Source organism: Diadema antillarum, unplaced genomic scaffold, assembly GCF_040938485.1.
Source record: "Diadema antillarum isolate AM-2024a unplaced genomic scaffold, OU_Dant_1.0 seq00000708_RagTag, whole genome shotgun sequence".
NCBI lineage: Eukaryota > Metazoa > Echinodermata > Echinoidea > Diadematoida > Diadematidae > Diadema > Diadema antillarum.
Window position 1 is genome coordinate 102,501 of NW_027271612.1, and position 24,202 is coordinate 126,702.

The 24,202-nt window shown below is 40.4% G+C and overlaps 1 protein-coding gene across 1 annotated transcript; it reads right to left on the reverse strand.

Annotated features, from left to right (window-relative positions):
* Positions 1–4,341: 4,341 nt before the first annotated feature.
* Positions 4,342–17,257, reverse strand: LOC139737834 (uncharacterized). Its single transcript, XM_071648508.1, has 12 exons — positions 15,702–17,257; positions 14,859–14,917; positions 14,264–14,371; positions 12,884–12,973; positions 12,240–12,418; positions 11,196–11,572; positions 9,506–9,694; positions 8,639–8,753; positions 6,827–6,926; positions 5,740–6,292; positions 5,076–5,236; positions 4,342–4,563 (listed from the first exon to the last, which is right to left on the reverse strand). The coding sequence occupies exons 1-12, from the start codon at positions 17,254–17,256 to the stop codon at positions 4,342–4,344; spliced, it is 3,708 nt and encodes a 1,235-aa protein (XP_071504609.1). The 5' UTR covers position 17,257.
* Positions 17,258–24,202: the final 6,945 nt, after the last annotated feature.

Here is a 24,202-nt window from a genome sequence, read left to right on the forward strand (position 1 = left end):
GAATATGGTCTTTACTAAAAATTCATGTCTGGCGACTTTTTGTTTGTTTTGAGGTGCAGGGTCACATATTAACACATTGGTGTCTTGCATAAGTACACCTCCCGATCATCATACATACTAAATTTGACCTTAATTGCTTGAATGATGTGGAAGCTAATGAATCCACAAGGTTTGGGTAAAATAATGGTTACCATGGCAATGCTTTGTCCGACAAACACAAAAATTCTGTGTTCCACATCTATGCCTCAAGGCCATAATGCCTACCAAATTTGATTTCAATTGCTTCAAAATTGTGGAAGTTGTTCACTCCACAAAATTTCGAAGAAAACATGCGGTTACCATGGCAACGCTTTGTCAAGTACAAACACAAAGAGTGTTTTGCATAACTACACCTGTAGACCATCATAGATACCAATTTTGAAATTGATTGCTTGAATACTATGGAAGTTATTCAATCCACAAGGTTTTGGTAGAATTATGGTTACCATGGCAACGTATTGTCCGACAAACACAAAAAACATGTCTTGCACATCTATACCTCAATATCATCATTTACCCTAAGTTTCATTTAAATTGCTTCAAAACTGTAGGAGGAGTTTGCGACGCAAGATTTTGCAACAGACCGACCGACCGCCCGCCCGCCCGACCAACATCACGGTGATTCATACCCCCTTCACACTACGTGTGGCGGGGGTATAAAAAACCAGAGAATGCAGCTGATTTTTGTATAGCAGCTGTGCAATGATTTCACACATTCATTCAGAACATGCAGCACCATTTGAGAGGTGCTACCATAATAGATCCATACGGTCAGACTATCACCTTCACTTCTCATCCCATACAAATGTTGTGAAATCTATTGGGATTAAACATAAGACCTATATCTAATACAAACCTTGTACTGTACTCTCCCTTGAATAGTTCAATTAATTTTGGAGACTGACACAATTCAGATGACTTTGTTGTAAACCCGTTGAGGATGAGTCCAGAGTATACTCGGCAGGTGTCTATAATGCATAATCATGCGCATTGCAGCAAAATCATCCAGTCTTCCTCGAGCGGGTTAAAAGCTTGCTGCTTTAACACTCACACAGTGACAATGTGAATTGTTGTCAAGAAGTCCTCGGGACCGGCAGTTTGCTTTCGTTAGTACATGTATCCGAAATGTTATTATAGCCAAACAGTGATGTATAATACAGCTTTCACATACTGTAATCACTTTATCGTTCAGCAATAGGAACATGTTTTGTTTGTTTATTTAATGTGTCGTGCATGATATTCTTTGAAAAATTGTTATCTGTGTGTATCTCTTGTATATAACGCTGGTGGAAGGCACATTTCAACATTATTGTGGACAATAAATCACTCAATTCAATTCAATTTAATGTACAATTCAGGTCCCAAGTAACAGTCAAACTTGTCTCAGTGACCAACTGTCTAAAGCGGCCATCTGCCCTATAAGCAATTGCTTCAGAGAGAAGCATGTTATAGAACCTGTCTTTTGCGGCCACTTGTCTATTAAGATCACTTTTTTGGTCTCCATTGGGTAGCCGCTATAGAAAGGTTTGACTGTACAGCTGTGTCACTATCTTTATGCAAGATGTACGTGTATACGCTTGTACGAATTTTGGGACCTTACTTGTACATGTCCATAACCTCTCGTCCAAGATACTTGGTTAAGGTACTGTATGTAAAGTAAACAAGGAAAAGTAGAAATTACGTGGTGCGTAGTATATGTCCCCGCCGGAAGTAGCATTTTGTAGCAAAATGTACAATATAGGTGAAAAGATCAAGGTCAAAGGTCAAAGAAGTCAAAGGTCAAAATTCTATGTAGAAGTTTTGAAGCCCTAACCTAGTGCCATCACATAAAGCAAACAAAATCGAAATCGGGTTTGAAATGGCGACGGAGTAGCATTTTGTAGCCAATGTACAATACAGGTCAAAAATCAAGGTCAGAGGTCAAAGAAGTCAAAGGTCAAAATTCTGTGTAGAAGTTTTGAAGCCCTCACCTAGTGCCATCACATAAAGCAAACGGAATCGAAATCGGGTTTGAAATGGCGAAGGAGTAGCATTTGGTAGCAAAATGTACAATACAGGTCAAAAATCAAGGTCAGAGGTCAAAGAAGTCAAAAGTCCAAATTCTGTGTAGAAGTTTTGAAGCCCTAACCTAGTGCCATCACTTAAAGCAAACGGAATTGAAATTGGGTTAGAAATGGCGAAGGAGTAGCATTTTGTAGGCAATGTACAATATAGGTCAAAAATCAAGGTCAAAGGTCAAAGAAGTCAAAGGTCAAAATTCTGTGTAGAAGTTTTGAAGCCCTCACCTAGTGCCATCCCTAAGCAAACGGAATCAAAATCGGGTTAGAAATGGCGAAGGAGTAGCATTTTGAATCAAAATGTACAATATAGGTCAAAGGTCAAGGTCAAAGGTCACAACTGAAATTCTGTATACAAGTTTCAAAGCTCCCATGTAGTGCTATCATATAAAGCAAACAGAATCAAAATCGGGTTAGAAATGGCGAAGGAGTAGCATTTTGAACATTTTGATCACACACGGACGCACGGACGGACAGACGGACAGACGGACACACACACGCACGGAGCCCCTTTCATAGTCCCCTGCTCGAACTCGTTCGGCGGGGACAATAAGCAAATTGAACACAAGGAAAGACAGGAGTGGAAAGTCAATTCGCTCATAGGTGTATTTTATTGTTGTTTTTTTCTCCTCCTCTCTCTTTCTTCAATAGTATACTGTGCATAATTTCTGCATTCCACAAGGATCACTTACAAGGCGAGACATTATCACATAGTGAAATACTGTGTACATCAATGGTGCAACAGAAATGGCAAGAAAGGAGGGTGGATGGCATACCATCGTGTAATTCATCAAAATGTCTTACTGGCGGAGCAGTAGGTTGGAAATGCATCCACTGCATGAATAACTGTATACACACATTCGGACCCCATTTTACTCTTCGTGGTACATAGCATGGTATACCCAAGTCCACTATATCTTTCAGGAATTTAGGGAAACATTTATAATATCTCACACACACAGGAAAAAAAAAAGGGGGGGGGGGGCTTCTGTAAAGAAGCCTCACTTGGTATTCAACAGTGTAACATTCATAGCTGCATTAAGTGTCTGCAATCGCAGCTGGTATTGAATTACTGGCTCTCTCCATTTGTGAGGTGAAAGCAGGTTCACATTTTTGATTCGTCCACGAGCAAAGCGATGGGAGGGGGGTACTTTATCGTTTATTATATTTCTAGAACAGTTTCATTCCTACTAATCCCACGTTTGACACAAGAATGCAAAGGAAGATATGTAGATGATGTACCAATATGAAACCTAAATGAAAGATAATATTCAGTATGAAGCTGAAAATCGACAGAGTGACATTTTACAATGCAAATCCACATGTGAACTTGGCATACACAATTAAGAAGGAAATGAATTAATGCATCACCAATACCCAGGGGTCTGTAATTGCTTATTCTCAACCTCGTATAATTGAAATTGGAATGGAAGTTGACTAGGGTAATTTAGATCTAATTTTGTATATGAGAAAGATATACGCAAACCATATGACTGCCAGTAATTGCTTGTTTCGACAAAGTTGAATTCATACATATAAAGCAATATTGCATAACCACATAAAAGCCAAGGGCTCAAGGAACATAAGTTGGGGGGAGGGGGGGGGGGGCGGGTGCCCTTCACCCAGGTTAAGATATGCCTTTGTTCCACTGGGCGTTATTGAAGGAAAATGAAGAGACTTGGCAGAAAGCTCTGCTACAATACTTGGGCTACTACAGGCATTTTCCGTCGACAAATTAATATGGACAGAGAATATCAAATGCAGAGAGAGACATTCACCGCTGCAGGAGTTTACAATTTCTGGCTAAACACACGCAGAGTATACCAAGCCGTGATCTGCAGGAGGCATGAAGCAGATTATGGAAAATCTCTGCTACGGAAAATAGTTTTGCCTGGGAAACTTCAACAAGAAGTGCTTGCAGAAATTCACAGTGGGCCCCTGGGAGGGCACTTGACAACAAGAGGGGGCCGTCGTGTCTCGAGAATTGCTGTGGTTATGTCACAAGATGTTTAGAAATGCCATCTTCCTCAAGCGCAATGTGGTGAACCTCAGTTTTCGAAAGTCTGCACCTTGTAACAGTAACACGTAGGAAGGGGGTGAGGAGTATGTGTTCCAGATCCTACTCATGTCGGGAGAGATCTAAAATGCCAAATTCCTGAACTGCCATGTGGTGTTGGGTGTACCTTACGTATCAGTCTGTACCTTGAATAGAGGGGGGGTTGGGAGTGTCGGGGATCACTATTGTTCATTCCAGATCCTGCAAGTTGATGGTGCTCTCCCGAAAGCCAGTGACCATATCTTCGGCAATGACCGCGTCGCTGCTCATGAAGTCCGGGTCCGAGTTGTGGTCGCTTCCGGTCTCGTCCAGCATGGCGGACACGGAGAGGGAGGTGTTGAGGGGCGACTGGTCGGCCGAGTCGTGCGACGACAGGTGGAATCCCATATCAGGCATGTCAGGCGGGTCATCCTGCAGACAAGAAAGTGGGTGCAGACCACATAAAGATAGCTTAAATCTACAAACTTGAGGAATAGGCACAGTTATCATGAACTGAGTTCAACTTTGTTGAGTTACTTGAGTTACTTATTACAAATCTCTTGAGGAGCAATCTTCAATTTCTTGGTAAACGAACACATAAACCTTTCATTTCATATCACATTACACAGACATTCTATTCTTACCATTTTAACACCCACACAAACACAAAAATAATTCCATAATGGTGATAACAATCCAAGAATGCATGTCAATGTATGCCATACTGAGTGGATCTCAACAAACCACAGTAATACAAGACAGCTAGTTTGAAGCAATGCTTATTGACTGAATCAAAACCACAGCTAAGAGTGACAAATCATTATAGCCACAATATACTGAACATCCAGACTCCTATACGTCATGACATAAAGAGAGTTGAACTGGAAGTTAATGAGCTAAGCGTAAAATGGCTCTGAGTGCCTGACAACAAGACTATCACGTACCTGCAGAAGCTGTGTCTGGATGTAGCGTGTTCCCGTGGCTGGGTCCCTGAGGGTGAGTGAGGCGCTGGTCATCATGTTCAGCGGAATGAAGCTGGCCTGAAGAGAGCTGTCACTAGACACACTCGACTCACTCTGGGCCAGGGAGTCCACGTCGGTGGTGTCTGCCACGGAGAGGTCAAAGGTCATATGAGTGAAGTCACATGTGGCTATGCATCATAAAAACCAACATTGCTCTTATTTTACAAGAAGACTCAAAATACGGCAGGTGAAAATTATGGATAAATCAAGTCAATATGGAACTTTGTGTGTGTGACTGTTGTCGTGCTACGACTTAATGGTTGGTCAGTATTATGTTACCTCCAAAGATTTTGCATGAGAAAGTGGGAACACTTTCCACTAAGTGTGGGAGCACACACATGTTTGAAGTATCGGTAGCAAAAGAGTCAACGATGCAATATATTTAATATACGGTTAAAATCTTTTGCTTGCAACGTCCCTCCTATTATGCAGAAAGTGAAAAATAACAGCATTTTAGCACCTCAGGAACGTACAGAATGACACTCTTGAGAGTGATAGATGGGGATAAAAGACAGCAAAATGCCAAAGTCATGTCAGCATGACCATTAAGTTGTCTTTGAGAATGCTTCAAACCAGTCTCACTCACCTCCTTTTCTCAGGTGTTCCAGAGCTTCAAGAGGCAGTGGGTGCTTGGCCGTGACCGCCCGGTAGTCCGTCCTTGCGCAGCCACTGTGGTGCTCCTGGTACACTTTTGGGGTGGCCGCCGCTGTGGGCGTGGCCGTTGCCGTGGCGAGTGAGGTCGAGGGCGTGGTCTGAGATGTGCACACAAGTGGAGAAGATGACGACGGCATAACGAGACAAGATGACTGGACGCTCGTCAGGGGTGAAGCAGATGAGAGAGGGGGGATGGCCAGGGAGAGCGAGGTGGACAGAGACGGGGTCGTAACCATTGAAGAGGAGGAGACGGGTACGGTCAGTGCCGACGAAGGCATGGTCAGGATGGAGGAGGGCGTGGCTATCGAGACCACTGCGGAGGCGGGCGTGGCCACCGCATCCGCGTCCTGGTCCTTGGCTGCCGTGGTGGTGAGGTTGATGGGGATCGCAGACGCTGTGGAGGGACTGAGGAGGAACTGATTCTGGAGGAGTCCCGAGGCGAGGATGGACGCCGCCTCATCTCGACTACTGGTCAGTGAGTTCAACTGGAATAACATCAGCAGAAGAAACATGATCCAATATTAGCATGTTTCTTTGGGTGTGGTACAGGAATGACTCCTTCCAGGAATGCAAGGAGGTGGTATAATGAAGGAAAGATGGAGTGGAAACCCAAAATAATTTTTTCAATCCTATGCTCGCCATTGTCACTATCCGACCTTATCCCATGGAATCACATTACCACTGCTCTGCAATACACCAATTGATCATAAATCAACTTATAAATCTCACTCAAATACACCCTCACTATGGAACGAGCGATAGCTGATGAGGTATTTTGTGGAATATGTTGTGTTTCAATCCAGCAAAGTTACACGAGACTGGCAAGTAAGAGAGTGAGCTTGTGAAACCCGCCTACTGCAGTTCGTCGGTGAGAATGAGAAGGGCGTTAAATTGCCACTAAACCTATAGTGTTTGAGACAACTTAACACACTTATCATTCTCAATCGACAAGCTTATCTACATTTTACAGAAAACGTGACAGCCTGGATGTGAGGCTACAAGTGGTAGTGGGCACTCACTGATATCGCCGTGGAGCTTGGTGGGATGAGGGCTGACTGCAGCAGACTCGATGTCATCAGGTCTGTCGAGATAGTCGGGAGCGTGATGGTGGGCAGAGAACTGGACACAGTGGAGCTGGACCCTGTTGACCAGAAATACATTGACCATTGACACTGCAATATTTGTCTATAAATTCACATTATGTATATTTCATTAAGTAATATTAATCCATTCATCCACTCATTCATTCATTCATCTTTGTATGCAATCAATCTATTTGGGTTTTATCTCTTATCTCCAACTGCACAGGGTAGACAAATTCTATACTGATGGGAGCATCTGTTGTATGCCTGCACGTTTGCAATGATACCAACATTCACAAGACAGTTAACCATGAATTTTGAAAGCCATGTATCAATCAAAACAAAGTTCAAAGTAAAAAGAATAAAAGAAATGAACGATGTAACACTACAAGGAATGAAAGAGGGAAACATCTACTTCCATTAATAACAATGCTCAAAGATAAGACTGCCAGAAAATAAAAAGTACGATAAACACAAGAACTGGACAGCAAGTATGGCCACATGCACAATACACTTGTATGTGGTATGGAGACAATTGCATGTACTGTATACAATTGAATTATATTTTATCATCATAACACTGCTGAGGGAACACTCAACGCCTGTACACACACAACGGTGAACAGATGGCCTTAAGTCCCCTCCAAAGGAGGAGGCTATGAGGATAGGATGCCCTGCCAGAGAACCTAATCACTTCAGCCAGGAAACTTGGAAAAGAACAAATAGGCCTCATCCCAGATTGTCTGTGGTTATTTCCTCTGAGCCACAGCAGCTCCTCAAACAAAAACACTGCTTCCTTCCAAGAAATGGGGTAACAAATAGGCTGGGGTTCACATTAGGAATTGTCAAGGACAAGTAAAAATGTACCTTGGGCAACTAAAAAAAAGTATATTATATACATGCTTGAAGTTACTTGCCTGATTGGGCAAGTCAATTTACAATGTTAATATGAAATTCATGAGTTTCTCAAGGAAATGAATTTATTGACGTTTGGGGGAAAATATGGAAATGGGGGGGGGGGGAAGAGAAAAAAAAAAACTTTTCATAATTAAACTGGGCTGATGAGCAAGGGAAGGACAAGATTAATGTCAGTCCGTTGTAGCTTTGTTTATAAAATGGGTTCAAGAATGTAGCCAATTGGAAGCGCTGAAATGAGTCATGTGTGCGTGCATTAATTTTTACTATCATGCACGGCCTTGCAAAAAAGCGTAAAGTCACTGACGTCACAATGTTTACACTAGCAGTGCGCACTTAATCAGTTGTTACAAGTGCGTCGCGCGCTACCATACGCGCTGTCAATCCTGTAAACAACTTCTCGTTCGGGCTGCCAGCCGGCCTTTCTTGTGCACAACAATCATGTGGCGTACGTATACGCTTATACGTACAGTACTTACATGTGCGGGATTTCCGAGTGCGACATGCGTAAATGTTTGGGACGAACATCCTCGGACGTCTTGACCCACAAAGGTACGTGAAAAACGCTGACAAATGCTCTTAGTTTTTGAATTTTCGACCCATTTTATAAAACAAATGATGCACAGGATTATTTCGTGGCGTTAGTGGAGGCGTAGCTCACTCTCGGGTATTTAGAATGTAGTGCAACATGCACTCGGCTTCGCCTCGTGCACGTTTCACAATTGTAAATACCCTCGAGTGCACTATACGCCTACACTAACACACTCTATCCTGTGCATCATTTGTATAATAACCACCAACTGATATCTGGACTGACACAAACATGAGAAGTACATACCAGGCTGGGAGTTGGAGATCTGCAAGACAGCCTGGCTGGCCTGAGGGTCAGTCTGGGTCGAGTGAAGCTGGTCATTGCCAAGCCCTATCAACTCAAAGTCAGCTGCACCACCTACAGGAAAGGGAAACCAAACAGGGATGACTTTCAGAAGCTTATTTTCCCTTTGACCGTTTCTCCCCCAGGGACTTTGGCCAGGGTGTACAACACTACGGGGTTTTGAAAACAAGAGAATAGGAAGCAGAATGGTGAAGGTTGAGGTGAGAATTGTTTTCAACTTGTCTCCCTCTACAAATGAAATTCATAAGATCGCAACTGCTGATTTTTAACTTAACAAATGTGTCGGAAAAAAAGGAACCAAACGACTCGAACCTGTCATCTATTGCTATCTGGGTGGCGACAATACCACTAGGATATCCCTGGTTGCTGGCAAGGACACAATGAAATTGTAACAAATACCCAAGCTCCAAAATTCTGACATCATTAGATCGGGAGATAAACTGAAGAAAATTCAAACTATGAGCTTTGCTGTTCAATTTGGCCCTCAAAATACTCAAAGGGCTACCTGACTAAAGCTTATCAATTATTTCCTTGTTTCGTTTGTCTGCTTGTAGCCTGACATTCAACTTTGTTTATGAAATACTATAAGTGGCATAACATGCATTTATGAAAAAAATGTTTCAATGCAAATGTGAATGTCTGATTGAATTCATACCCTACTTAGGCATCAAAATCAGCTTCAGCATGAAAAATAAATACATGCTACTTGTGAGCGTTTACCAGCGACAGCTATAGGATCTCGTTGGCCTGTGGCACATTAAACCAATAACAAACAAAGAGTTCATCAGCGATAGTAATGTGCTCACCCGTGAAAGGCAGCGGTACCCCATGGCCCTTGATGATGTGGCTCTTGAGGCCCAGCTTGCTGGCGAAGCTCATGTCGCAGCCATCCAGGGGGCAGCTGAAGAGGAGCTTCTCTCTCATCGGCTTGCCCTGCTGGTGCCGCTTCAGGTGCATGTAGAGGCTGCTGCGGGCGGCAAATCGGGCGTTGCAGCCTGGAGGGGAGAGGGAGGGAGCGGAGATGGGAAGTACAGTGGACTCCTGTTATAATGAAGTCCTTTGGACCGGCGGTTTTCTTTTGTTATATATCAAAATTTTCGTTCTATATCAACATTTTCGTTGTAACTGGTACAAATACACAGTGGAAAAACATGGAGCAGATAATGTTGGAGCTTGAATTTTGTTATAACCGTGTTTGTTATAATGGGAGTGCACTGTATGGGCAATGTTTTACACTGATACTGCCTACTATGAGAGGAAACATACGAGGAATCCACTGAGATTGTCAAAAAACACAACCACACCTTACAAAATGACTTGTATTACAATCAAGCACATATTGAATGTATCAGAAGTGTACAGAAAAGAACCCAAACACTAGCCAGTATACACAGGGTCTAAAATCTACAATTTATTGAAGTGGTTTAAAATCCCATGGAAATAACTAATCACATGTACAATGTATGTCACTATCAACATATTTGTTTAAGTCCAGTCGAAAGAGAAAGCAGAAATTCCTAAAAATTACAATTGTACATGAAAATGTTGACCCACACGCTAAAATCAATTGTATATTTATATCCATCCGGCAGTATTTCTTTTGTCCTTCTTCAAATTACCAGTTTTGGGGAACTGGTGTGATGTACAACTAGAAATAGGTGATTTACATAACACTCACACAAACAAAATGGCATGCGATACTGCAACCTCTGATGCAGTGATCTGGCCGCACTGTGCTCATTTCACATCATTCTGTATTAATGAGAAGCTTTAGATTTGCTGCGTGGACGTTTGAGACGACACTTGAGCTGGACGTTCTCTTCTTCCCTGCGTCGTGCTGAAAAGTAGCTTTAGATTATGCTGGGACGCAAGGTATCAAAAATAAAATGGCGCCCCCATATGACAGTTGCATCAAGTAGCTCTCTACATCGAGAACTGGGCGGACGTAAAAAGAGCCCAGAATGCGCAGTGATAACTCAACTCAGGAGCGCGAGCTATAAATAGATTGTGTCTGATACGCGATTCTGCACGTGCTCAGACCAGGTTGTTCCCTCCCGAACGTCTACATCACAAAAATCTATAGCTCCCTAACAATCCTTCAAGGGGAACTGACTGGTCCTCTCTCTGCAATATGTCTGTATAGACCGATACGGGTTTGTTGAGGGCAGCAGATAATTTGTGGCACTGGGCGCAGCCATTAGCTCAAACTGCGGTGTCCCAGCCTACCCCCCTCCTCTTCCCCACCCCACGGGCAACATGTCTATCGCGCACTTGCAGCAGGAGTACGCGCACTTGTAACAAAGGTTTGCGCATTAAGCAAGCGTTCGTGCACTCAGTCCGAGACGCCTATTGGCTAAAACAACCATGCATCAGTTTTTCATTTTGTGCGCGTGCTAATGTAGGGAGGGGAGGTCAGTAATGGTGCTGCCCACGCCGATAATACACAAACTGCTTCACAGAATCGGTCTATACCCGAGGGAACCCCCTGAGCCTCACCTTCCTCTTTGCAGGCGTACGGCTTCTCCCCGCTGTGGAAGACTTCGTGGGACTTGAGGTGCTCCAGCCGCGTGAAGAGCTTCTTGCAGCCCTCGAACTTGCACTTGTACTTGCGCTCGCCCGTGTGCCGCACGAGGTGCCGCGTCAGCTTCTGGATGCACGTGAACGCCCAGTCGCAGCCCTCGAAGGTGCACTTGAACGGCCGCTCGCCCGTGTGGGAGCGCATGTGCAGCTTGAGACGGCAGGCCTTGTCGTACACCTTGTTGCAGTTCTCAAAGGGGCAGGGATAGTTTGTGGCATCCTTCACGTGGACACGCTGATGAGAACCCAGAGCGCTGGATGTGGTGAAAGTCTTGGTGCACCCTGGGAACTCACACCTGCAGATTGTAAAGAAATCTATGTCAATGATGTTATAGAGCTACGATTATCTCTTCTTATATCTTCCATATTAAAAAAAGAAAAGAAAAAAGACTCGCTTTCCAGAGAAGCAATTTATTGTCTACACATTACTTGCTGCAATACATACATTACAGATTTGCACATCATAAGTTCACACAAAAAAACAACAACAACATACAGCTGTAAAGATACTTTCACTTCAAGGAGTAATCTGTATCTAAAGCAATATCAAAGTTCTTAAAGTGGAGTAGTAAAGATGTTTAAAGATCATAACAAAAAGATATGTTCTGGATTTTTTTTTTCTTTTTTCCCCCAATTTTTGCCTAAATTATCCCACAATACTTAAGCTTTGGGTAAGCTTATTTGAAGCAGCCTTAAAGTTTTTCATGTGAATGATAGAAGCTTTATATGTCAAAAATAAAAATACAATGTATTGGTTTTTCTATTTTCATTTTCATTTTTTTTTTTTTTTTTTTTTTTTTTTGGGGGGGGGGGTCATTTAGCAGTCATTTGAGTTTCAAACTATACAGTGGTACCTCATTGTATTTTTTCCTGTTATATATGATAAAACAATGTAATTGTCATGGCTCTTAGGTCCTCATTTACTTCAACAAGGTTCCCTCTGCCCCCTGAATTTACACCTACTTGAGTCTCTGTTCCTCAAAGTGCTTGCGCTTGTGGATCTTGAGGAGCGGGACGGAGTTGAATATTTTGCCGCAGCCCTCGTAGTCGCAGACCTCCACTGTGTGGCGGAAGTGGGAGTTCAGGTGCATCTTGAGGTTGTAGATGGTGGAGAATTGCTTGCCACAATTTTCCATACCACACTGTGGAGCCAAAGAGTGCATGATATAGGTCATCAATAAAAATCAGGCAATCCTTTTAATACCATGTGATTCAACTTCCACCACTCCCCCAAGCAAAAGAAACCCCAAAACAAACATACAAAAAAAAAAAACACACACACACGGAGACAAACGTACTGTAATTGCTTTTTCCAAAAATCTATGTGAAGTTCATCCATCTTTGTACCTTCATGTACTTAAATTGGACATTACATGTGTTACACTTTAAAAAAAAGCAAACAAAAAAAAAAAGGGAAAAAGAAAAAAAGTTATTCAGACAACTAGTTAAAAGTCATTACAGTTCATGCATATCAATAACTAGCTTACAATATTTTGAGTGTATTTATGGAGAAATGGCTAATCAAAGCCAGACATAAATATATGATTAGGAAATTATGTAATATGGGATCAAGATACACACAAATAAATTAAGAAATGGTGCCTCACCACAAACGGCTTGGCTCCAGTGTGTCCAGATATATGACGACGCAGTTTATACTGAGAAGGGAAGCTCCAGTCACAGTCTTCACGGGGACACTAAAAGGGGAAAAGATATCAAAATGGTTAGAACTATCACACTGCAGATGATTAACCTATTGAAGACTAGTCCTAAGTTTACTTGTGCAGGTGCCTATAGGAAATATGTCTTTTTTTTTTAATACAAATACCGTATACCCCTGTTATAACGAACACAGTTATTACAAAATCCTGGTTACAACAAAATCAAAATTCAGGCCGCGACGTTGTCCACTCTGTGATTTTTTTAATTGTTTATTTGTTCAATTATAACTAAATTTTGATATAACGAATGATAACTGAGCACTGGTCCCGAGGACTTCGTTACAAGGAGAGTCCACTGTAGCAAAATCAGCTTGTCCTCTATGGATTGAAGTCTCATCATTTTGTTCCCATCTGTTTTCTGTGTGAGAGAAGAAGACAACTTGCCTGTCTTCTGGAGATCTGCCTGGCCATCAGAGTTGCCAGAGAATCAAATATGTTTATTTTCCTTTTCTTTTTCTTTTTTCAGAGATTTTTTTTTTTCCATCTCCAGGCTGTCTTGGAGACATCTCTGTGACATCGTAGCTGGATTTTAAAAACATTCCATACTTACATAACTTATGCACATAATCCTGCTGACGCACTCACGACCTGTCCATCGTTTTGCCCTGTTACAACGTGTATACATACCACTGATGCATGTACAACTGTACATGTAATAAATCAACAATTGTAATTTAAGATATTCCTAAAATGATGCACTTATTGTACAGACTAAAGAGGGTAACTTGTACAAATGACATCAAAGCTTGCCATGTTTTCTTTTCAGACTGAGTAAATGTAAAACCAGAGATATTCACATGGTGTATTCTAATTCTGCAAATTTCATGAGAGCCAAGATTCATGATTAAAATGCATGCATACAATGTACACATTGTACAAATGTAGGTACTTGTCGGCATGAAATCAGGGAACAATTTTCCTTCCTGAAATTGGAAAGCACTTTTTGCCAATGGACATAAATACATTTCAAACAAAATAGTGTACAAGACTATGTAATGAAATTGCTATGCAAATAACATTTTGTATAGCACTTGTACAAAAATGCATAGCAAAGCGCTATGCAATACCAGGAAAATTATTCCCTGGAAGTGCATGTTGAATGGCCCTGAGAATACTATCTAAAAAATATCATACCACAAAGATATCATGCTGTAGAGTATCACTTCTTACAGAGACAATCAGAAAACATTTTCCAAGTCAGCATCAGCCTCAACCATCACATTAAAAATGTCAGCCATACAATGTACAATGTACACTGATTGATACCTTGTATGGGCGGTTGTCGTTGTGACTCAGCTTGTGTATCCTGTACTTGGATTTTCCAATAATGGTGGTGCCACAACCCGGATGGTCACAGACTAGGACTTCCTGAGCCTATGAGAAAACATAACAATGTATCACTAATTACAGCAAGAAAATTAAGAAATTGAGTGACAAACATCTACAATTGTAATTTAAGTTACAATGTAAGTACGTATCAAAGTCGGTATTTCTTTTCTTTTTCGTCATACAGCAAATTACTGAAAATATCTATAACTATAAAATACTTCAAAATAGCAATCATTTACCTTTCCCTATATTTTGGCTTCATTCTCATCAGTGACTACATTACATGATAAACAATTGTACATTGTATACTGTGACTGCCCAGTCAAAGCTCGTCCATCTACACGGTACAGAAATATATCCCGACTTATTTTGTTTCTGAGTGATATGTTGGGGACAATAAAATTCAATCACAATTGTAAAGGCTGTGTGCTGATCAATGGATGTGCCAAGAGGTTAATGGCATCTTCTCTTTTCATGATCTGGGAAAGAAAACAAAAGTTAGATTTTTTTTTTTTGGTTGCAATGCGCTCACCTCCTTTTTCCTCTGCGAAGTTTTCCGCGACCATGCCACTGACTTTGTCTTGCCGTCACCTTTATAAATAATAGACAAAGAGAAAGAGAAATAGAAGTTGAACAGTAAAATTTTACAATATACAAAGGATATCAAAACTGACAACTCTTATCTTTTCAGTTCTAGTGAAGCCAGTAACGCAAAGAGAGCTGCAAGGTTCTGTAAAACAAAACACATCCAGAAAGTTACAAAAAACATTGAATTGATATGACTGGGCATAAACCGCAATAGTGTATTTTGCATGTTTTGATGAATTTACCCTGGTAACCTATTTTCACAATAGTGTAATTACATTGTACCTTTAAAACTACAAATGGTAGGAGGGATCTTTCTTTGCCAATTTTCTTGAATATTACATATTTGACTGAAGATGAGCTTCCATAAAAAAGGAAAAAAAATCAATGGAAAATGATGAAGATACGGTTGAGGCCAAAGTAAGATACTGAATTTCAAGTGTAATACGCCAGAGCTGTTTTCAATAAGCATGACCCAAAACCGAACACAATATCTCAAATTATGGTACTTTAAACTTGTTCGACATGTACAATTTCCCTTATCAATATCAGCAACACAAGTGTAAAGTTGTAGATCTACGTAGGTTCTAGACTTCTACATGGAAACAAAAGCATCCAACAAAACATTCAAAGAGAAAAGATTTTCATAGAACTCTATATTTTTATTTATTATTATTATTCATCAAGCTACAAAACTGTACATTGTACCAGGGTGATTGTTGCCATTCGCTGTTTTGTTTTCTTCATCACTGATCAAAAAAGAAAAAGAAATAAGATGTTGCATAAATACCTTCTTCTTCATCATCATCGCCTCCCCCGTTCTCCCTGGATGCAGTAACAGCATTCCCATCCAAGATGAGAGTAGACGAAATCATCTCCCCCGGAATTGTTGCCAGACAGTCCTTTGCTTCGACGGGAACTGTTGTCATGCTGCTGCCTTGTAGTAGAATGGGAAGTGTTCCGTTCACAGCCACAGCTTCGCCCTCCACAATACCCTCCATACGGTCTTTGGACGGAGTTGTACTCTCGCAGGCGATGAGTGAGACCTCGTCGTTCCCCGAGCCCTCCCCTTCTCCTCCCATGCCCATGACAGGAATGTACATGACAGACTCGGGATCGACCGTCAGCCGGAATTTCTGGGTAACCCCCGTCGTCTTGTCGCGACTGGTGATGATGTAGGTCAGCGGATTTACCGACGACTGAGGATCAGCGGAACCAACATGATTTGTCTCGCTGCTACTACTGTTGGCACTGGAGCTTGCATTATTGCTACTATTAACTTGAGCAATATTAAGAAGCAGACTATCCCCCGTTGGATCAGATCCTACATTTATACATGTTATTGTGTCTGGTGTGCTACTGTTATTTGCCTCGGAATTTTTGCCTAAAATTACGGGTGACAAAGAGGAGGCTGCCGATTCAATATTACCAGAATCCGATGCTGGATTTGAAACAGTAGCTGCAGGTGAAACTACCGCTGTAATTGATTGCGGAGAGACTGCCGATTGAGACGAAGTCCTGGTTTTGGAGGAGTCTGTCGATTTCAAAGCAGTCGCAGTCGTAGAAGATACAAATTTTACAATGTCAGAGCATTTTTTGTTGTTTCGGCTCTGGGAAATTGTTTGACTCATATCATTCAAGAGCTCTGCAGCTGATACACATTTATCAACTTTATCATGCTTTGTTATGTTCACGTCAAGCGATAAAGGTGATCTGGTGGATAATTCTTCCTGCGAAAGACCCTCGAGAATATTCTTATCGCCACCACATCGATCAGTACGCGTGGGACTATTTGCTGTGCTCTGCGCAGACAGCTGCACGGGCCCCGGCAGCTCCCCGTGCGATGGAAGCGTCTCGCCGTCATCATCGCCTGTGTTAGAAGTCGGTGGGTTTGACGCACTTACGGAAGATAGGGCCTCAATGGACGGTGATTCATGAGAAAACTCAACATTACCTTGAATGAAATCAATGGAGGCGATATTCACATTATCGGCGCTTCCCAAATCGAGTAGAGCAGCCCCCTGGCTACCAAGTAATCGGGAAATTGTTTCATTATCGGCTGCTGTGTCGGGGATGGAGAGTAACGGAGGGTCGTGAACATTCCCGAGTTGCACCAAGCCTGTATTACTTGCAATTTGCTGCGCGCCATCTTGGATTTTAACGAGACATTCACTCGAGCTGGAGGAAATCACCGAAATTTTGGGCTGATCACGATTTTTGCTCCCTTTCTTGCCTCTCCCTTTTCTCCCTGAACTGCCGGGTTGTGCCGGTGCTTTCCCTATACCGGTAAGACCCAAAACATTGACTTCCAACCCCTGTTTAGAATCGGCAGAAATCCCGTTCATGGTGTACCTCCGGGTTTCCTTCAACAAAAAGGTAGGGCGGAATGGTCACGTGACATCTTTTTCTACTGCGTGGAGTACGGACGGTATGGGTGGGGTGCATGGCACATTGTATAACGGTAGACAGTGTATTGTAGTCGTCGTTGTTGTTTTGTTCAGGTTTCCAAGTCGCGGGATGATCACGTGGCACTGCGTCACGATATTATTTTGTACACTTACCCCTCCACTTCTTTTTGTTGTTGTTGTTGTTGTTGTTGTTAATTGGTCAATAGTATTCCTTTCGAACTTCTTCGCACAGGTTCGCTTCAAGTTTTTACTGGTTATGAGGCCTAGGCGTATATGACTTTTCTTTCTTTCTTTTTCTTTTTTCTTTTTTCTTTCTTTTTTTTTTTTTTTTGGGGGGGGGGGAGTGTATAAAAGTAGGCCCTGCATCGAAATGTACTTATAAATATGTCGTATCTTCCCAGCCAACAATCCCATGTGGGGCCCTACGTGGGTAAACAAGTGTATTTTATACATTTTTTTCCTCTATAATATTGTTTTCCAGTGGTTTGTTCGTACCGATCTCTATAACTCCTGTTATACTGTCTTTACATTATGACAAATCCACATCCGTAAGAAAAGATGTTACTTCCCTCCAAAGTACTTGTGACACCATACAGTCGCACATAATGTGTTCAACCGTTTCATTGTAACAGCATCTAAATGGACATAAAGGAGAATACTAACTTCATTCAAAATTAATAGTTGAATGGAAACATGTCATCAAGTGTCTTGTTCTGAAATCATCTGCTTCTAGCATCTACTAACGCTTGTCTTATAACTTTGCGTGCTTTGTACATAATCCTGCTGTGTCATATCGAAATTAGATTTTATTCTAAAATTGAAGAGTTTGTTCGCAAAAACCGATAAGTCCATATTTGCCAAATGGAGATATTTGCGATTAAAGGTCAAGAAAAATAAAGAGAATAATAAGAAAATTTTTGCTTCTTTTGACTATAACTTCAAAAATGTACCTTTATAATTTAGTGACCAATATATCATTTAAAAGGTAGTATCTTGTACTTTATGACAGAGACCGTACTTCAAAATCTTCAAAAATGGACTTATCGGCTTTTGCGAACAAACTTTTCAATTGCTATAATAAACTTTTCATATTTAGTTTCGACTAACATGCCATAAAAATGTTTGCTCTTTAATCGGGCTCTCAGACGTAAGCGTTCCGGAAAAAGGACATTTTTTTTTTGTGTGGTTTTTTTTTTTGGTGGTTTTTTTGTGTGTTTTTTTGTGTGTTTGTTTGTTTGTTTGTTGTTTTTTTTTTGGGGGGGGGGATGCGACTTGCAACTGGAATTCTGCACTATCTTATAAATCCTGAATTACTGCATTTAACACCCGACCGAATAACTTGTAACTTCAAAGAATCATTGTCATCAACACCAAATTCTTCTTGTAAAACTAAAACAATCTTTCAGATAACCTTCAGGGGTAATAATTTGGTGCAGCAAACATAATTATACCCTTGTACAACATTTTATCTGTTAAAAAGAAAAATCATATTTTTATGAATCTTTATTTGGATTGTTCCAAATTATGTTACGTGATCTGAAAGCTTACATCGAGGTGTTGTATAATGCCAGAGAGATGCATATATTACATTTAGGGTCATTATTTCATTTAGCGTTAAGATGTGTAACATTAATTTAAGGTCGATTTTATATAGGGTCGATATTACATTCAGGGTCGTTAACACATTTAGGGTTAAGAGGTATTATATTCAGGGTCGATATTCATAGAGGGTTGACATGTATTACATTTAGAGTTGTTATTACATTTAGGGTTACACATAACATTTCATTACATTTAGGGTTGAAATGTGTTACAGTAAGGTTGCCTCAATATTATTACATTTAGCGTTAATTTCAAAATGTATTACATTTAGGGAATTGTTATTACATTTAGGGTTAAGGTGTATTGCATTTTAGGGTCGATATTACATTTAGCGTTGATATTACATGCTTGTATATAGGGGTTATACGTCCCTTACATTTAGGTCTACGTATGCGAATATCCTACAACTATCATTATAATAGCCATTTCAAAAGAACACGTATTTCCTACTTTCATGTCTGAAGCATAAATACTTCCTATACATGCAATATGGCTGCATGATGGCTTGAGCGCAGAAACAGATAACCGTCATTTTCAGATGTTTGAAAGTAAGGTCATAATCAGACAGACAAAAGAAAATGATAATCTTTGGAATAATGCTGCATTCATCATATTCAAAAACAAAAACAAAAAAATCGAATAAAGTAAAATTATCACTTATGGCCTATATGCCTTGATTATAATGATTCTTCGTCTTTTAAAAGATTGTATAGATCGGATATCATGGATAATGAGATGATAGTATGCACTTCACTCTTTACACTTGTATGTATATTTATCATGAATTCGTTTAAGCAAAAACAGGCCGAGCGCCATAGATAGCTAAGGTATAAGTACATCAACAGCGCAAATAAAAACCCTGTTAGATAACAGCGGATATTCTTGAAGTAGTGATAAGAAAATCGCATTTTTGAAATCATTTTCCTTTGTTTTTGTCAGTTTTCATGAAAAAAAAAACTATCTGAAATTTATGAAGGGTTCCTGTTCCCAAAACTTAATGTGCAGGTTCACTTCCGACCATCCAGTGACCTCGACACGTGTCCCATAGGACTAGCCCCAAAATGGCCTAAGAAAAGTGCCACTTGAAAAATCTTGGAGTCAACATTACTTTTTTAGAGAATAGAATTGATAATGACCCGATTGTATTGGAATCTATGGATTTAGAACTTTTTTGAACTTTTATTGCCTTTCTGATGGTGATGTAGAACACATTAAATGTTGATGTAATCACTTGTTTCTATGACTTTGTTCAAAATTTTTGTTGCGTCAATTGGCCGTAATGACGCAGTACTAGGTGTTAAACAAAAAACACACATTTCCAACTTTTGATCCTTTATAGTTAAAAACTTATCAGATAACGCTGTTATCTTTTTTAACCCTATAAAGCCCAAGCTTCCAGGCCCAAGGCCCCCCCCCCCCATTATTATATGATGCATGACCGTCATATTTGGCACATGGGTAGAGCAACTCATGCTGTACATGACCCAACATTTGAAATTTCTCAAGGTCATCCACATAAATTATAAATAAATGCAATAAGAAATACGCTAAAATCATGTTTTTTTTTCTTTTTATTTCTTTATCCCCAGTATATATGTTTTAATTATATATCAAACATTTCATATTCACCACAAAGGAAAGCAAGTCAACCTTCACTAAACAGTAATTTGTGGTTGAAATTCTCAAGGTCAATATGTGGGGGCGCTGTTCATTACAACATAAAGAAATATAAGAAACCTATCATGATGTATTGCTTGGAATAGGTACATAATTGGTATCACATTTCATATTTCCAAAATATTGAATTTTTAGTTTGCAGATTGATAATATTATGATAAAGAAATGATATTTTTTTTTTTACAGGCAAAGCTTGTGTGAAGATAATACAAAATAAAAGGGTAGTCTTTGAAAAATGCTGTATTTTCGGTGTATTATTTCTATTTTTTATTGTTTGATGCCTATGTCATACAAAAATAAAGCAAATAATAAGAAGACCATTTCAGGGTAATTCACAACCATAATTACTTCACATTTTGGTCCTTCAGCAAATTACAGCCAAGGAAACCCCCATTTCATCCATTACTAAATTATTAACTGAAATTGGAAGAGAAAATAATGCAAAATCTGACGAACATGGTTGTCAGTTTACGGTGGCCATGGCAACCAGCAATAATGGATATAGCTAAATCAAAATGTTTGCAATAAGATTTTAGGAAAAGTCACCAAATTTGGTTGAAATCGGGTAAAGGGTGTAGGAGTAGCAAACGAAATAATATGGTAGGGGGGCACAATGTGCCCCCTTCCCCCTCCCCTTCGGCTTTATAAGGTTAAGTAAGCGTTCAGATTTTGTTTTGTTATTTTTCAACCCTCTGCACAAAACTTTCACTTTGCTTTGTTTGCTTTTTTTTTTACTTGTTTGTTTGCTTGCTTACTTGTTTGTTTGTATGTTTGTTTGTTTGCTTCATATATGTTTGATTCCTATTTGCATGGCTTGATTTTGTGCGTTGAGTATCTTGCCTGAACGGTATGTCGATGTGACACCGACAGACCGATGTAGACTTTCTCGTCGCTAGAGGTCGCTATTGATTGGCTTCTTACAGTGCCGTATATTAAGAATACGGCACTGGCTTCTTACAGTGACGTACATGCTTCTTATAATAATCGTAGAGAGCCATCGTGTAATAAGGGGCTTTACTTTTTACTACGGCTTTTCGTGGCATCGTTTGACAGGCCAAGATCTGCCAATTCGTCCCTCTTTATGCAAATATTCAGGGAGTCCTTAGGTCGTTTTAGACCAGTGTTGATTATGTTGTTGCTGTTTGTCGGCCCGTCCAATGTTCACAACGAGTTTAATGAAACTTATGTCAAAGGAAAACACGCCGCAAGTGGTTATGGCTAAAAGATGAAAAGCACGCCCTACTCACTCACATGGAGGTTCGTGAGACATGCCCAAACCTATCTTGCCCAAAACAGAGTTATGACCGGTGCGACCTGTCGTCTGTACATGTTTATGGGAGAAATACATTTTCATCGTGGCCAGGAAAGGAACCACTTCATTCTGTAAACAAAGGGAACATTAGTACTTCACAGGGCATAGCTGGGAAGCCCCACAACACCCCCCCCCCCTCCCCTCCATTTATACTTTGAAGAGGCTCACAAAGCTACAATAAGATCTACTCCTGCTTTACGTTAGCCCTACAATGTACACGACTGTCGTTGTATACCGGCGTGCAGACAGTCTGCATCATTATCAATCATTTCTGTGTCTTTTTTACAATGCATGTGGACAACAAAATTTTTATAATCATTCTCTTTCTCCTTGTTGTGCCAACGTCTATGTTTACCATTAGCTTCAATAGTGTCAGTGTTTGTGCTTTAGTTGCTTTTTTTTTCTTCAGCGCATCTTTCTCATTCCACTTCTTGGTTTCTTCACCTTTGCACGGGTGGAAAAAAAAAGTGCCACCCCCCCCCCCCCCCCCCTTTCACCGGCCCTGATATAATAATTATAACAATAATAGTTGCAATAGATGCTGTTTACTCGCTTGAGTGCACCAGACAGCCAGAACTAAATTTATACCTGTTTTACGCTGTATCCCTAACAAGAATGAAACTTTCTAACTACAAGTTATGTCACGAGGCCCCGTCCAAAACAAACTGTTCAGCCAAGTCGATAAAGTATATTCGGCAACACTTTCCACCCATGGTTGGTTGGTTTATTGTATGATTTTCTTGTAATAAAATTAAGAGAACCCAGTGAGTTGAATAAATCACAATGTCTATACCAAAGAAAACGACTGCGGTAAGAGCAGATACATGCTTCTTCTGCCTCTCATCGTCCCCTGTAACTAAGTGGAATTTTGGTGAACATTATGTAGCTGACTCGGAAACAGAGTAACAGAGTGACTAAACTTGATTTTGGACATCAAATGAATTGTAATACTATACTTATTGCAATTATCTACAATATATGCAATATAACATGTCTAAAAGCTTTGAAATCCAGATTCACTCTTATCAACCACACGCGAAATGAGGTATTCTTTGCTATTTCGTTTTGCTCAGGTTTATTGAAGTGTTTTGTTTGGTACGTCGAATGGCCCACTTCAGGACCTACTAGAGGAGTGGAGGTGCGAATGAGACCAACAAAGTTTGAGAAATGGAGTAACAACAGTCACATTCCCTTTGATCCCATGTTTCATGCCGCCACTCAGAAATATTTGAAGTATGTGTTAAACTGGAGCTGCCTCACAGATAAGAAGACAATTGATTCATGTGGCATTGCATCATGACTCGTCACTCTCAAAGGAAGATATGTCTTTATGATGGTAATTGCTTTTCGCTGTCCCTTCTTAGAAAACAAGCGGCGCATTAATAGTACAGGCACGGGGATGTGCGAGTTAAAATTGTACAAAAATTGATGAAATGAAAATCAAAATTGCTCGCATTTACATGACTGTACACTAATCTAACATTATTATGAATGAATAAAGAACTATACTCGAAAATTATACCATATCAGTTTCATTAATTGTCGGAATCGATCGGAAAGGTGGTAAAATCGGCCTTGTATTGAGAGTACAGTTTCAAATATTTTCACGACATACACCTCGGGTTGACATCATTACACATAATCTTGGAGGGGATTTACTTTTGTTTCATGCTTTATCATTTAAGAGAACATTCATTCTATTTGACAAATAAGCAAGCAAAATAATATATACGATATAATGTTAGAGTTGAAAATGAACCTTCCGATCGCTCAAAAAGATGACGGCATGGAACCCTGATCATCAAAGGCACAAGTGCATCTGTTGAATTCTTTTGTGCATCAATAAAAAAACAGCAGATGTTTGTAATAAATACAGCCAGTTGGAACTCCATCTCTTAAACCTCCTTGGTGAGACCAGAGATTCATAACAGATGCATGCATATACTGCAAGTGGATGTTGCAAGAAAGTCGAATTGCAATTAATTGTCAATATCTATTGCACATTTGCAGTAGATTGATCTATGGTAATTTGCAATTAATTGCAGGATGTGCAATATATATTTTGGGTTGCAATTAATTATTGCAGCTTTCTTGCAACACCCTTAAGTACTGAGCTGCCTGCTGACTAGCAGTGAACAGACTGAGCCTTCTATTACAAAGGCTCTGGCAGTGAATATTACCTGCCGCCATCTAGTGTTCAAAAAGAGTATAGTGGCACTTACGTCGAAGGTAGACATGGAGTGGCGACAGGAATAACGACAAGAAATATACATACGTGTTCTTCGACCACCC

Excerpts from the sequence above, each read along its gene's own strand:
- LOC139737834 (XM_071648508.1), bottom strand. The coding sequence starts at position 17,256 with ATGAACGGGATTTCTGCCGATTCTAAACAGGGGTTGGAAGTCAATGTT. Across the intron at positions 14,918-15,701 it reads CGATGATGATGAAGAAGAAG|GTGACGGCAAGACAAAGTCA; the intron begins GTATTTATGCAA and ends TTATTTATAAAG. Across the intron at positions 11,573-12,239 it reads TTTGAGGAACAGAGACTCAA|GTGTGAGTTCCCAGGGTGCA; the intron begins GTAGGTGTAAAT and ends TACAATCTGCAG.